The sequence below is a fragment of the Branchiostoma floridae genome, chromosome 19, assembly GCF_000003815.2.
Source record: "Branchiostoma floridae strain S238N-H82 chromosome 19, Bfl_VNyyK, whole genome shotgun sequence".
NCBI classification, from domain to species: domain Eukaryota; kingdom Metazoa; phylum Chordata; class Leptocardii; order Amphioxiformes; family Branchiostomatidae; genus Branchiostoma; species Branchiostoma floridae.
Genome location: NC_049997.1, coordinates 3,952,455 through 3,967,302, shown reverse-complemented (window position 1 = coordinate 3,967,302; position 14,848 = coordinate 3,952,455). Strand labels below are relative to the sequence as shown.

The following is a 14,848-nucleotide window of genomic DNA, read 5'->3' as shown; positions in this document are numbered from 1 at the left end:
ATTTCCTTAAAGAAAATTTCATTCTTCTTCCTGCTGGAAGTTTTCTTACATGTAAGTGACCCTCAGGTCACGATTGTTTGGTTAGCGTGGCCTGACTATGTGCAAAAGAAAACTACAAAGCAGCCCACTACCCAGCCCCATCACCCTTCAGCACAATAACACGAACATGCTGTTATACCTGGGGTGCTGATGCAAACTGCAGATATGGCATTGCCTCTTGAACTTAAATCTTTTGCTCAGCAAGCTTAGGTCCCTTTGAATGAATGAATATATTATAGGGCAAAACATCCAGGGCTAAATTGCCTTATATTCATCTGACTCGTTTTACTTTGTTTTTCATTTATTAGTTTTGTTTAAAATATCTTGTAACGTTACAGTTTCCTCTGAGAAGGAACACTTTAAGCATGGATGCCAGTCCATTCCACTGTCAATATGGGAATTCACAGTGTGCTATAGATGCTACTGGCATCTAGGCTAAAACACTGGAGGAAAGTGTAATGTTTAACTGACAATTTCTCATCAACCTTTTCTTTCAGTCATGACTCATGTAAACTCGGCACAAAAAGTTTGGAATATCAACTTCAAAACTTTGGAATATCAATAGAAAGCGTGTGTGATCTCCTTTCATATGGTATCAAACTCCTTATGATTGTAAATTCTTGGAACGAGCACCAGGGCTACTTACGTCAGTGGGTCACGAAAAAAAGTGCCCAAATTTTAATTTTTGTGTTCAACTCTTTTCATCCTGCTGGTATGGGTGCGGTGTCAAAGATTCAACCTATCCTTTTGTCACATAATCTTTGGTATACAGAACATCCAAGTTTATCTTTAACATTTTTATAAGAATTTATGTGCTCTTTTGGCTGTTGGATGACTGAATCGAGGCATGGATGCGGCAAGGAGAATGCCACGCTGACTGTCGCACGGATAGAGTGTAACAGAGTGTGGCACTTGGTGGAGGCAGCGTCATATTTATGGCTACCACAGGAAAAACAAGGTTCACCCTCATCCCAGACAAGACAACCTCAATGTTGTGAGATACAGGGACACTATTCTCCACGCAGTCGCAATGTCATACCTCTTCAGCGTGTGGGGGGGACCAAATGCAATTCTGCAAGTGTTAGACTACAACGCCCGTCCACACAGAGCAAGGACCATTGCAGAGTGTGTGCGTGGACGGGCGGTGTAATCTCACAGAATGCCATTTGACCCCATATTGAAGGGGTAAGACATTGCGACTAAATGGGGAATGGTGTCCCTGTATCTCCCAGTATTGAGGTGGTCTTGTCTGGGATGATAGTGAACCTTGTTTTTCCTGTGGCAGCCATACATACACCACACCAAGCGCCACACGCTGAACATTACACTCTATCCGTGCGACAGTCAGCGTGGCATTCTCCTTGCCGCATCCACGCTTCGATTCGGTTATCCAACAGCCAAAAGGGCACATATACTCTTACCAAATGTTAAAGATAAACTTGGATGTTCTGTATACCATAGATTACGTGAAAAAAGGATAGATTGAATCCTTGACACCCACACCCATACCAACAGGATGATACAGAGTTGAACACAAAAATTGAAATTTGGGCACTTTTTTTTCGTGACCCACTGATGTAAGCAGCCCTGGAGTTCGATACCATAGAAAGGAAATCATACGCGCTTTCTATTGATATATAACACATTGAAATTGATGCAGAAACAACGGAAATATGATCAGCCAAAGTTGATATTCCCAAACTTTTTCCTGCCGAGTTTAGTTGCAAAAGCCCAGTAGTAAGAGCAATTTTGGAAATTGTAAACCAATGTCTCAATTGTAACAACTGTGTTGCTCATGTTTCAACATGTTGGTGGTGTGGACTGCAGGAATGATGCTGAATGAACACTGAGAATTATAATGAACAATCTTTATTGCATATTCATGCCAGAAGGCTAAATGCGCAGAAGGACCACATGTGGTCTTATGGATGCAAAGGCAAAACTTAACTTATACAGTGATTTGAAAATAGGCTGGATGGAAAGAGAACTAAAACACTATGTGTCACAGCAGGTAGCATATATTGCTAATGGCTACATCTAACATGTTCTTCTCTCTTTTTGAAACACATGAAGATATATTTACATATTGCGTTAATCGCAACAGAACTACATGTACTTCGTATAAGAGGTCTAAAGGAGGCTATATACATGTACTCTACATCAGGGCACTCCAGCCAACTTCCTGGCACGTTTGACCAATTGCTGAAGACATGTATCCACAAGATCACATGTCCATAACTCTGAGTTTACGTTCTGAAGTGATTAGTCATCAGTATTGATCCTGAAGAAGGCAACAGTGGTCGTTGAAAATTTGTTCTGTGTGTACTTTTCTGTTAGAATAAAGTTACTAGATGATGTACATGTACATTTATGTACATTGCTGTGTCCCTGCAGATTACTACAATGTGACTGCAGCTGTGGAGGAGGCCAACAAGGAGCTGCAGGTGCTGCGGGAATCTGCTGCAGGCTCGCCTCTCAGGATACAAGGTAGTATAATGCTGGTTCACCTTTATCCGCTGGGTAACCTATTTCTGTTGTTTTAAAAAGCAGAATATTTAGGGATATGAAGCTGACGGTCGGTGGTTTCAAATTGTTTAAAACCACCATCCATCGACTTGATATACCCAAATACCCATTTTTAAAAGACAATTTGGATATAGGTTACCCCGTGGATAAAGGGGAACTAGCGTTATTGTATATTTCAATGTCGAAGCCTCTAAACGATTAGGGTACCCCATACTAATTTCAAGACCTTCATCCTCTTGCATATCAGATCCCTTTCAATAGATATACAAGTCATTTACCTGTACAGTAAGATTTCATACATGTATGTACTATGATTGTGTAGCTCCAAGGCATAGCCTGGAGTCCACTACAATTGTTGTTGGCAGGGTAGCATCCAATGGGAGAAAACCAGAGCTAATAAGGCTGGACGCCAGGCTAGGCTTGAACTGGAATTCTACATATATATATATGATTATGAAGATAATGAACAGTATCCAGTATCCTGTTCTTATACATGTAGCTGGCTAAAGACTCACGCACTCTATTATATCATTATGGAATATTAAATTTCATATATATATACCCATGTAACATTTTAACAGAAAATTTAGCTTATATTTAGATTTAGAAACTTGACAATGTGAAAGATTTCGCATATTTTCAGTGTTTAAATGGTGAATTTAACTTTAAAAGTTGAAAGGGTAAAACAACCAATTTTCCACGGTTGATCTGAAGGTGAAAGATCTAGGTCACATCTGCCTGTACTTTGGCCCAAGGTTAAGTATCATGGACTTTCCTAATGTGGCAGAAAATTGGAGATGGAAATTATGGACATGGGAAAACGTGGAAAAACAGTCTTAAAAGCCATCTGTCTGCTAATTTTCAGTGTGGTAAATATAGTTAGTAGGGGGTCATTGTTACAAATTAAAAAAAAATGGCTGGGAGATTAGTTCCAAACTTTCGTGAGGATGAAATTGAAGTCAAATGCAAAAGACATGTCCTAGATAACCTTTTCAGACAAAGACATAAGTTTGCTCTTGCTGTACTTGTAGGAGTATGGTTTTAGAATGTAGTTTTTGTATAATTGTGATGCAACTGTAGCATTCCAACATAAGAGTTGACTTGAGACTTGAGTTGAGACATGAGTATGACACATACAGCCTGGATGCCAGACTGTTTCCAGGTTCTTGCACAGGCTAGTTTCTCAGCGCTGTAGCCTAGGAGCTTGCTGTCTAGGAGCTTGCATCCAGCTTGCATCCAGGCTACACAAACTGTGGTATTGCAAAGTTTCCAGTGATGACAGTTACAGACAAGTAAGTCAGTATCCTCAGCATCCTCTCCTGATCAGTTCCTAGCAGGGAGTCCTCTCACATACTTTTCTTTACCAAAGCCCAGCTGAGGCCTGTGTCCTCCTTAGAAACAGTCTGGCAACCTGAGGTACACATAATGTGATTGTCCTTAGTGTCCAGTGATGACAATTACAGACATATAGGTCAGCATCCTCCCCTGATCAGTTCCTATATAGCAGGGAGTCCTCTCACATACTTTTCTATACCAAAGCCCAGCTGAGGTCTGTGTCCTCCCTAGAAACAGACTGGCATCCAGGTTGCACATTACAGTGGTTGTCCATTATAAGTGTCCAGTGATGACAATTACAGACATGTACTAGTAGGTCAGTATCCTCAGCATCCTCCCCTGATCAGTTCCTAGCAGGGAGTCCTCTCACATTCTTTTCTATACCAAAGCCCAGCTGAGGTCTGTGTCCTCCTTAGAAACAGTCTGGCAACCTGGGGTTACACATAATGTGATTGTCCTTAGTGTCCAGTGATGACATTTACAGACATATACATGTAGGTCAGTATCCTCAGCATCCTCCCCTGATCAGTTCCTAGCAGGGGGTCCTCTCACATTTTTTTCTTTACCAAAGCCCAGGCAGAGGTCCCTGATCTCTGACCTAAAGAAAATGAAGATATCAGTGTAGAAACAACACAGGACAGTCCCAAGTGGGGGAGGGAGGAGAGATCGTTTTCTTTCAATTTATGGGGATAATAAGATACTGTGTTAAATTCCCTTCTTTGGTTGAAGCCTGTCAGATCAATTATGAGCAGATTAATGGGGACCCTTTGAAATTCCTTTTTGTCAAGCAGTCAGCATTCCTACATGACAGTTGCTATTCATGTCAGTAGACAGTAAATAATTTCATCAGGTTCAAATCATTCAATATTGTAAAGCACATAATTTCATCAAGTTCGAATTACTCATATTGTATTTAAGCACAACCAGGGTAACCCTGATGATGGTGTCTGACAGACATCAAAAGTTACAATGTTGAATTTGAGTACTAGTACATGTATCTGGTTGTGTTTACAAGAACTTTGCTATATGACATCCTGTCTTACGTAAACACAACCAGATACATGTACTAGTACTCAAATTCAACATTGTAACACAATTTACCTTTACCAAGACATTTATGTGTGTGTGTGTTTGATGATAGTATAACTTGACAACTCGTAGTTGGACAATATATTTAATGTATGGGGGTAACAATTATTGATTTAAGGAAAAAATTTATTAGATTTTGGACCCTCTAGCAGCTTTCTGTGATATTGTAGAACTTAACTTAAACAGTAAATATTGAAAATCATCTTGCAATAAATCATTTGTAATTCAAACATTCAAGATCAATGTACAAGACAGTAGAAAAGACATAAGTAAAGTTATTGTAGGGCATTGGAATTTATGTGACCCAATTAGGTCCTAAGCACCAACAGCACTTGTGCTATATGGAACTGTTTTTCCAACATGGAGGGAGTGTGCAAGGCACCTGTTTTCTATTTTGATTAGCAGTCTAGTATATCCTGTATTGTTTGCCCTGTCCTGAGGGTGAAAATGTAAACCAGCAGGGGATGGTTGTTCAGAGGCAGTATTAATGCTGGACTGGTGGACCACCATGGGTGACCAGCTACTGACTCTTAAGTTGGAATGTGGATAGAATGTCTTCTTTGTTCCTTGATCTTTCTAAAGTTTAAAACTTTTAATTTTACCTTCAAAAGTTGTGTCTATGTTACAGAAGTGTGTGCAGTATTTGTAATATAATCTTCAAGTAGATGTAAAAATTCAGAATCTGAATATTTCTCTCAGGCTTTTTTTTTTCTTTGAAACTTCAAGAATTCAATTAAGAAAGGCCCCATGCTCTGTGAAACAATGAGTTTGAGAAACATTACGTTTTTTGCCCTTCTACATCTGCTTGGAGATTACATGTAATGGTCATCAGCTGGTAAGGCCATCAGGGAGCCAAGGTCATGATAGGTCTGAAGGTCAAGGTATGCAGGTTAGAAGGTCAACATGATGGAACAGTTTTAGTCAAGGGCATCTGTGGGAGTGGAGAAATTCCTGTGCTTGGTGCTATGGCTGGGGGCATCTTAAGTTAGTTAACATGAAAGGTTAAATTATTGACATGACAAAAAGTGCAGTGACTTTCATATACTTTACATGTAACTGTATCTCGGATAGCCTGGATACCAAAACTGTCAGTCTGTTAACACAAACTCTGCTGTCTGGGGCTGTAACTGGCCTTTCTAAGATGCCGGCGGATGTTGGGCGGGCTGCTATAAGCAAGATTTAATCAGTTAAGGGGTCTGTTATCCAGGCTGGTAAAACTGTGGCTCCCATTCTCTCCCCTAGCCAAGTTACCTTAAATCATGCATATGTCATAAATGCCATGAAAATGCCATAAAATAAGACCTTGTATGTCTGTTGTTGTAAAATGTCCTTGTTATTGTCTATTTTATTGCTAGACATGGTCTTCAGGTGCTGTAAGTGTCTGAAAGTGTCTTGTGAGTAAAAGAAGCTCGCTATCATCCCTGTTGCTTATTGACTTCAGCTGTGCCCTTAATTGCATATTTTGTGTACCTTTTTACATGTACAGTTACTTAGTATGTCAACTGCAAAATGAGAAAGATATGTCATAAGTGCCATGAGAATGCCATAAAACAAGACCTTGTATGTCTGAAAGTCTTGCACAAGTAAAAGAAGCTCCCTATCATCTCTGTTGCTTATCGACTCCAGCTGTGCTCTTAATTGCATTACAATTTTTGTGCCTTTTAACATTTACAGTACAACTACAAAATCAAAAGAATATGTCATAAATGCCATAAAACAAGACCTTGTATGTCTGAAAGTCTTGCACAAGTAAAAGAATCTCCCTATCATCCCTGTTGCTTATTGACTCCAGCTGTGCTCTTAATTGCATTACAATTTGTGTGCCTTTACATCTACAGTACAACAGTTACTACAAAATGAGAAGGATACATGTATGTAATAAATGCCTTCAAAATTTCATAAAGCAAGACCTTATGAAATGTATATCTGAAAGTGTCTTGCACCAGTAAAAGAAGCTCCCTATCATCCCTGATGCTTATTGACTCCAGCTGTGCTCTTAATTGCATTACACACCCCTGTGTCAAGGAGTCAGAGTGTCCCCAGGCTAATCTGGGACATGGATACAGACATGAACAGGGCTACATGTGTCTGGTTCTGGGGTGGAATGTTACAACAACAAACCCACATAGGTTGGGCTCAGGAAAACCTTTATCTAGGAAAATCTGCTCTGGTATGAATTCAGGTTCTAGGGCACATCTAATGCCATCTTATGTGTCTTGTCTTCTGAATTATTGGAAGCAAAACAAAAAGAAGATGCATCTTATCTTTAGATTTGTAGTCTTTGACATTTCTATATGTCACAAACCTCAGGAGACTTACACTCTTTCTAAGATTAATTCAGACATGAAATTCCTTAATGTGAGATTCCTTAAACGTTTAAGCTGACTTTGTGGCAATTGATATCAGATACTTTTTTGTCCATGGTACATGTCCATTCCAGGCTGGAGGACAATGTTTCTCTATTACAAGACAAATTGATGCCTGGTGTGCAACAAATTCATTTCTTAAGTTCCTTAGACATTTTGTAATTAGAGAGATTCCAGCCAATTAAGATAGCTGAAATGACCACAAGGCTGAGGTTGATTTGAAATGTAGACGGCTCTTAAAGTTTTTAGTACCAGCAGCTTAAGTCTTAGTTGTGGTTCACAAGGCCTGGTTCAAATCTAAAGGCCCAGCTACAGCTATATTTGAGAAGTGCTGTCTGGATCTGCAAAGCTAGAATTGTTAACTCAACCATGGAGGGATTGGATTAATTTCACAATAAATGACAACTAAAGACTTGGGGCAGGTTGCAGGCAATACCTGCCAGGCTGAAAATGTTTAATGGAAGGTCCTGGTTAAGTTTGAAACCCCATAGATTAGTGCAGGTGTATGAAACAGTGTATTAATTCACACCAAACGTTTGTACATTTTAAGCTATTATTCAAAGCTGACTAAGTCAAGGATGATGTACCAACTCCATTGAATAATTTTAGGAAATAGCAAGTGTTTGAACATATCAATCCTTGTACTTGATTGAAGACACGAAACAGACTGAGTACAATTTGTTTTACAGACCCGGATGTCCAGTCCCAGGGCTTCCCTGTGGCAGTGTCAGGTCAGAACCAGGACATCACCGGGGAGAGGGTGTCCAAACTGGAGCGGACCATCGATGGACTCACCCTCATGATCAACATGATGAAGCAACAGGTAATGTACTGCAATGAAGACAGCTTGGTGTCTATATTTCAGAAGTATAATCAGGTTTGTGCATGTTTTTATGCCAAAAACTGGAAATGATGTGAATTCCAGCTTGATAAACAATGGGAGGATATGAAGTATACCAATCTCTGCATTTGTATAATCCTATGACTTTACACACCAGCTTCTATATCTGTACCTGTATAGATGTTATAACGGCCCTTCAGTGTAACACATTAGGCTTCTGTATCTGTCTAGCCATTATAACCACTCTTCCATGTAACACACCAGTTTCTTTATCTGTATCTGTATAGCCAGTATAACTGCACTATCGTACATGTACCATGAGCATTAGCTTATACTCTCAATCATACTAGGGATCTGGAGTTAGCTTAAAGTTTTAAACTAAAATAGATGGTACTTTTGCATCAATGAAACATGAATTCTTATAATAACAGTTACTGATTTTTTTGTAGCAAGCAGACCTTCTGCGGCGGATTGCAGCCCGTGAACAGTGTGCGTGTAACCAGGAGCTGAGACAGTGTGTGTTTGATGGAGACAGCCACGAGCACGGGGAACAGTGGCAGACTAACCCCTGTGCCATGTGCACCTGTGAGGTGGGTACTGTTTCCTATAGCTAACAATAACCAGGAGCTGAGACAGTGTGTGTTTGATGGAGACAGCCACGAGCACGGGGAACAGTGGCAAACTAACCCCTGTGCCATGTGCACCTGTGAGGTGGGTACTGTTTCCTATAGCGAACAATAACCAGGAGCTGAGACAGTGCGTGTTTGATGGAGACAGCCACGAGCACGGGGAACAGTGGCAGACTAACCCCTGTGCCATGTGCACCTGTGAGGTGGGTAGTGTAAATGTTGTCAACACTGTTAAAACTATTGTACATCTATCATGTGTGACGTAGGCTTTGGGTCATTTCAACTTGGTAAGGATCAGAGGACTGATCGCAAGCTTGTTGGTAAGCGCTTTATTTTGTGTACGGATATGAAGTCTTGAAATTGTAACATAATGTTGACTACCGTCACAGATGAACTTACATTCAAGTAATGTACATGTATCATAAGCTGTCTTTTAAAAGTCCTTCATTGTTTGATTTGCTGATGAATTCTAGGAATGTGTTCCAAAATGTATTGCACCTGTGTTTAGGTGTCATAATCATTTTTTTGTTTGGAAAGTTAATGTCATCCAACACTATACTGTACCTGTAGATAGTAAGATTTGTAACTAGTTACACTTCAAATTTCATTCTTGACTTTTCCAGGATGGACAAGTGGTCTGCTCTATCCCTAAGGACAGACCAGAATGCTTTGGTAGGTACACTAACTTCTTGATGGATAAAGAGTACAGATGCAGAGTTAGGGAAAGTTTTCTCCAACTAGTAGTAGTAGATGGGTGCAATAGGTAGACACAACGGAACAAAACAAGGAATTCCTTCTTGGCTGGGGATGGTGAGGGGAATAGCAGTATATCATTTCAAACATTGTTTTATCGCAGGTTAAAATTGATAAATGTAATTAAAATTGTGGATTTCCATAATGTCATTGTGTGCAGCATTGTCTACAAGCTCAATAGTTTCTGTCCCTACTGCAGACCCCTGCACTCAGTCCCCGTGTCTGAACAAAGGGCGCTGTGTGTGGGAGCGAGACTCTGTTAACTTCACCTGCGCCTGTGTTTGTTACAAATAAACTAGTCATTCATTCATTCATTAAGTAATACATAAACTCTTATTTTCTGTCGCTATTGCAGACCCCTGCACTCAGTCCCCATGTCTGAACAACGGGCGATGTGTACGGGAGCGAGACTCGGTCAACTTCACCTGCGCGTGCCCGCCGACCCACGCGGGCCCGCGGTGTCAGTACGAACTGAACGTGTGCGTACAACATGTGGCGCCGGGAGAGTGTAAACGCTCCATCCCACGATTCTTCTACAACCTGTACGACCAGAAGTGCCAACCCTTCATCTTCTCTGGTGAGTGGTTGATCATGTCCTTGGTACTGAAACATAACCCAAACAACTGTCAGTGTTTTTTCAAGTTGCTCATTGACAAGCAACTGGACGTGATTTTTTAAACTGACAGATGCCACAGTTAGCATTCACTACGTACCTTTTGTAACTATGAATTCATTTCTTTTGTATATCAACACATAGTTACATTTACAGTTATAGAATCTGCTCTTCAACTAATCTGCTTAGCGTCACTGATAAAAGGTAGTGAATGTTAGCTGAAAGATCTGACCATTTCCAAAATCAAATCCAGTTGCTTGAGTAACTGCTATTTGCTAGTTGAACGGGAGAGTGTAAGCGCTCCATCCCGCGCTTATTTTATAACCTTTACGACCAGAAGTGCCAGCCCTTCGTCTTCTCTGGTGAGTTATTACCCCAAGGTCTGCTTTTCTTTTGCCATGCATATCAGTCTGGTTTTCCCAGTTTTAGCTGCCTGGACAGCATGCATCTCATGTCCTTGGTGTTCAATGATGGCCTAATCCAGGGATAAACAAGTCCACTAGCCCTATTGTCCAGGGCAAGTGAAAGTGCTGTTCGGGCAAGTGCATGTCCTACCCCACTTGTCCGATCGGGCAAGTAAGATTTTTGCCATTGATTTTAGTGCAATTTTGATATACTTGTTACTTTTTACAGTCATGACATCAAGCAATTGTCTACAGAGAATTCCATTGCTGGAAGTGAAAATGCATATACTAGTAGCAGTGACATTTGAATTTTGGGCAAGTGAAAAATTGGTTCGGGCAAGTACATTTTTTATGTGCTTGCCCGATAGGACAAGTGGATTTTAGAAAACTTGTTCAACCCTGTAATCAACTGCTAGTGTTATGGAATAACAGTTATACTTTGCTGGTCCTCTCCTTGGTGCTGATTCATAACCTAAACAACTGTCAGTATCATTTTATGTTTAAACTATATTTCTCCTGTCCTTGCTACTAAATGGTAACCCAAACAACTGCTAGTGGACATGAATATTGTTTATCCCTCTCCTTGGTTTTGAGTCTAAACAAATGCTAGTGTTATGATATTTACACTATTGTGTCCATGTCCTTGGTGCTGAATGACTAGCTTACACATCCAAATACAGTGGAAGCCAGTAAATTGCACGTCGGATAAATGCACACTTTGGTCTATTGCACAGAATCCCCACATCCCGTGGCGGTGCGGTCCAACTGGGTAACTTCGCATTATCGCACACGCCGGATAATTGCACGGAATTCGCTGGCAAATTGGGTGTGCAATTAAGCAGCTTCTACTGTATAACGAAACTGTATTCACACTTATCTTTTACTGTTCATAGTACTAAATTGGTGTTGTGTTGCATATCTGTAGGGTGTTTGGCCCATAAGACATAGGTCCTCTGTTCCCAACCCATCATACTATCTTGTGCTCTTGGGAATTGTACATTGTAACCTATCTCAAGTGGCCCCGAGCTCCACTCCGGTATAAGGTTAAGGTATGGGCAAAAAAGTCCGGAGTGTCGCCCGTAGGGGGAAAATAAACCGGTCCTGGGACCGAGGCTAGGCAACAGGGTGGGAGGGCGGGCAAGATCAAGTCCTTTCAAGATTGCCCCACACAACTTCCCTTACTGCCTCCCATCCTTCCCTCTCTGCGCCGTCTCTTCCCCCTCCTAGAATCCCGCGAAGGTCAAAGAGGGCTAACTGGGAATTTTCAACGTTTAAATACCCCCTTAAACAGGTGAGAATGTCCAGGTGTGTCGTGAGGTCACGTGGACTACTCCCGACCAGGTGTCGCCATTCAAGAATGGGAAACCAGGTCAGGAGCGTCTATGTACCTCACTTAGAATAGTAACCTATCTCAAGTGGCCCCGAGCTCCACTCCGGTATAAGGTTAAGGTATGGGCAAAAAAGTCCTCCGTGGTCCCACCTCCATGTACATGCTTCCGGTCCACTTCCGTACTCCCAATCCCAACACGCTTCCTTGCTTCCTCTCTCTCACCCCACATCTCATACTTACACCCATACCTAACCTTCCCCTACGGCCAAGGATATCCTTCCTCTGCTCTCACACTCAAAAAACAGACCAAGAGCCTTGTCATAATGTCCACATTTTTTATTCTCAACACCATCGCATACATCGCATTACATTTGTTTATTCTCAGAGTCACCCATCATATTTCTTCTCAGGGTCAAATTTCTAAGTCACGCTCTGTTCTTCAATATATTTCAAACACAAGCCTTTAATGCTCTTCCTAGGCTTCAGAATTGTCATGTGCAAATGGAACGAAGCCGTCTGTGCTATCCCAGGATCTATACTGATCCGCTACCACCACTGCCGTTCCTGCATCCATTGATTTTGCGAGAACTGACGCTGGGCTACTCTGCTGTAACACCCTGCCTAATTGCATATAATGCGATGCCGAAGTTCTTCCCTTCCAGCCCACATGGGCCATACTCGGGTAAGTTACGGCCTGTGATTCGTAGGAGTTTACCGGGAGTGAAAAAGGGCGTGTCGCCGCAATGTTTCTAGGGCGATGGAACCGAACATGAAATTCGAACCACTCCGTGACCGTAGTTGACCCCGCTTGACCACAACATTTGCAGAACGGTCCAATGTCATAATGTAACGTTACATTGTGAAAACAGGAACTAACTATATATGGGGCACACTAACTACTTTTGGTAAAACGTCTAAATGCTAACGGTAATAGATATTGATGAAGAATTTATCAAATATAGACATAATTCGATGCGAATGACAAAAAGAAGCCCCTGCGGAAGCCGCATAATGGTACCGTCCTGGCCTCGTTCGATCGAACGGCCGAACCCCCGGGATGTGAAATGGCGGGAAAACGACAGCGGCGCTAGCAGTGGTTCTGAAGGACCGTTACCGTCACATTTAGGGGCTTCGTCCTCGGTGACAACAGTACTTTTGCTGACAATATAGGTAATTTGCATTTGCAATCCCTTTTAAAAGAAATTTATCCATCGCTATTTGGTTTAATCATAAAAGGATTTTCTCTAGAGCGGATTATTGACCAAAAATATAGAAAAATATCCATTTTACCTATTTTTGACCCAAAAAAAGTTATGATGAACTAATTTACAACAAAATAGCGACGGGCAAACTAAATCTACTTGAGTTAATCTGTCATCCTGTGAAATATGACAGTCCAGAACGTTGTCTCCACCGAGGACAGGGCACATGAAATAAATCTGATATTTTTAACCAAAATGTGTGTTTTTAACCCCAAAAATCCATCATATGAACAGAAGGGGCCGGTGTTTTATTTCATTCAATTACTACTAGCACCTTGTGAAATTTCATTGCAATACGATCATGCTATTGGATTTTATAAGCATATACCCATGTTACCATGTCTACCGCCGTGTCACATGCCGTAATTGACCAGAGTAACCCCCTCTAATTCTACCCCTGACATAGCCAAAGTGATGGCGGCACCTGCTCTAAAACTATGTATCGTTTCACCCTCGTCTACAGACAAGCGCCGGAGGTACAACTTCAAACGCGCACCTGCAGCAGCAGCCGAGAAAGGATTTGGGCTGATGCACACTCCTGCTGTAGCTCGGAACAAATAACCCTCACTTAAATCTGCGCCTAACTCTGTGCACCCAGTATCTAGCCAAACCTTCTACGGGACATACCCCCTTATCCCTACACGCCTTTAGTCCCACCAACTTGCTGTCTCCCCCTCTCAACGTCTTCCCAAAGGTGTGGTACAACAGCAAGAAATCACCACCCACATGCTTCTGCACATCCTTTGTTTTGAGCAACGACAAATCATGCGCTCGTGCTCCCGCAAAGAACAAAATCTTCAAAAAAGCCTGATCCCTGAGTAACGTGTAGTACTTGATCGCAGATACACCCTCCTCATTTACCTGTTGATCAATTAAAGAGGCCACTTTCTCCAACTTGTCCACGAACAAAGGCACCGCTTGCTTAGGGCGGCGCCCCGCCCTAGCTTGCTCCTCCATTATAGCTTTTTTGTAATCCCCTACTTTCCTTGCCCCCGCTGGGTTTCCCATACCTAATCTGTCATCCCAAGCCCCGGATCTCCCAAGCTTTTCAAAAATTGATCTCAGTTTCCCAATTAACGAGTCAACAGTGCCTGCCGCCAGCCTTCGCGGGCACGAACACCTGGTGATACCCGCACAATCTACCTTATGCACTATCGTTTTCCCCGCAAAGTCCTTCCAGATGAGAAAACTAACCACATCATCGGGAGTGGCCGACATAATATCTCTACCAGTAGTGGCCGCTGCCAAGAAACCTAGGAGTTCTTTTTCCAGCTGGCTTTTTTGCTTTTGATACTTGGAACTTGCCCGCTGGCCCAGCAATTGCCGCCGTCTGGCCTCGATCGCGCCCCAGTCTACTTCCCGCGCGATAATCGAAGGTGGCTGCTCCGCTCCCTTCCTTGCATACCCACATCTCTGGCAATATCGAAAGTCCACATCATTGGCGTGCTGACACTGCGGGCAAGCCACTGCCGGGATCCAAAGTCTAGGCACGGGAGGCAGGGGCTACGGCGACCGAAAAAGACGCCATTAGATCTTTACATTGCGACTTCTGCGCCTATAGTCTACCGAGGACTAAAATCCCACCTTCTCACTACTAATACTCCTACCCATACACCTTAATGAAGGGAATGTGATGCCCAACCACTAACCCTCAGCTCAGA

General features: G+C 42.1%; 1 protein-coding gene across 1 annotated transcript in view; it reads left to right on the top strand.

The window, feature by feature from the left end:
• Window positions 1-14,848, top strand: part of LOC118407080 (kielin/chordin-like protein) — a 108,781-nt gene that overhangs the window by 37,446 nt on the left and 56,487 nt on the right. Inside the window, exons 4-8 of the mRNA XM_035807499.1 lie at window positions 2,434-2,526; window positions 8,045-8,178; window positions 8,646-8,786; window positions 9,449-9,497; window positions 9,934-10,155. Of these exons, the coding sequence (XP_035663392.1) occupies window positions 2,434-2,526; window positions 8,045-8,178; window positions 8,646-8,786; window positions 9,449-9,497; window positions 9,934-10,155 (639 nt within the window). The remainder of the gene's footprint in view (window positions 1-2,433; window positions 2,527-8,044; window positions 8,179-8,645; window positions 8,787-9,448; window positions 9,498-9,933; window positions 10,156-14,848) is intronic.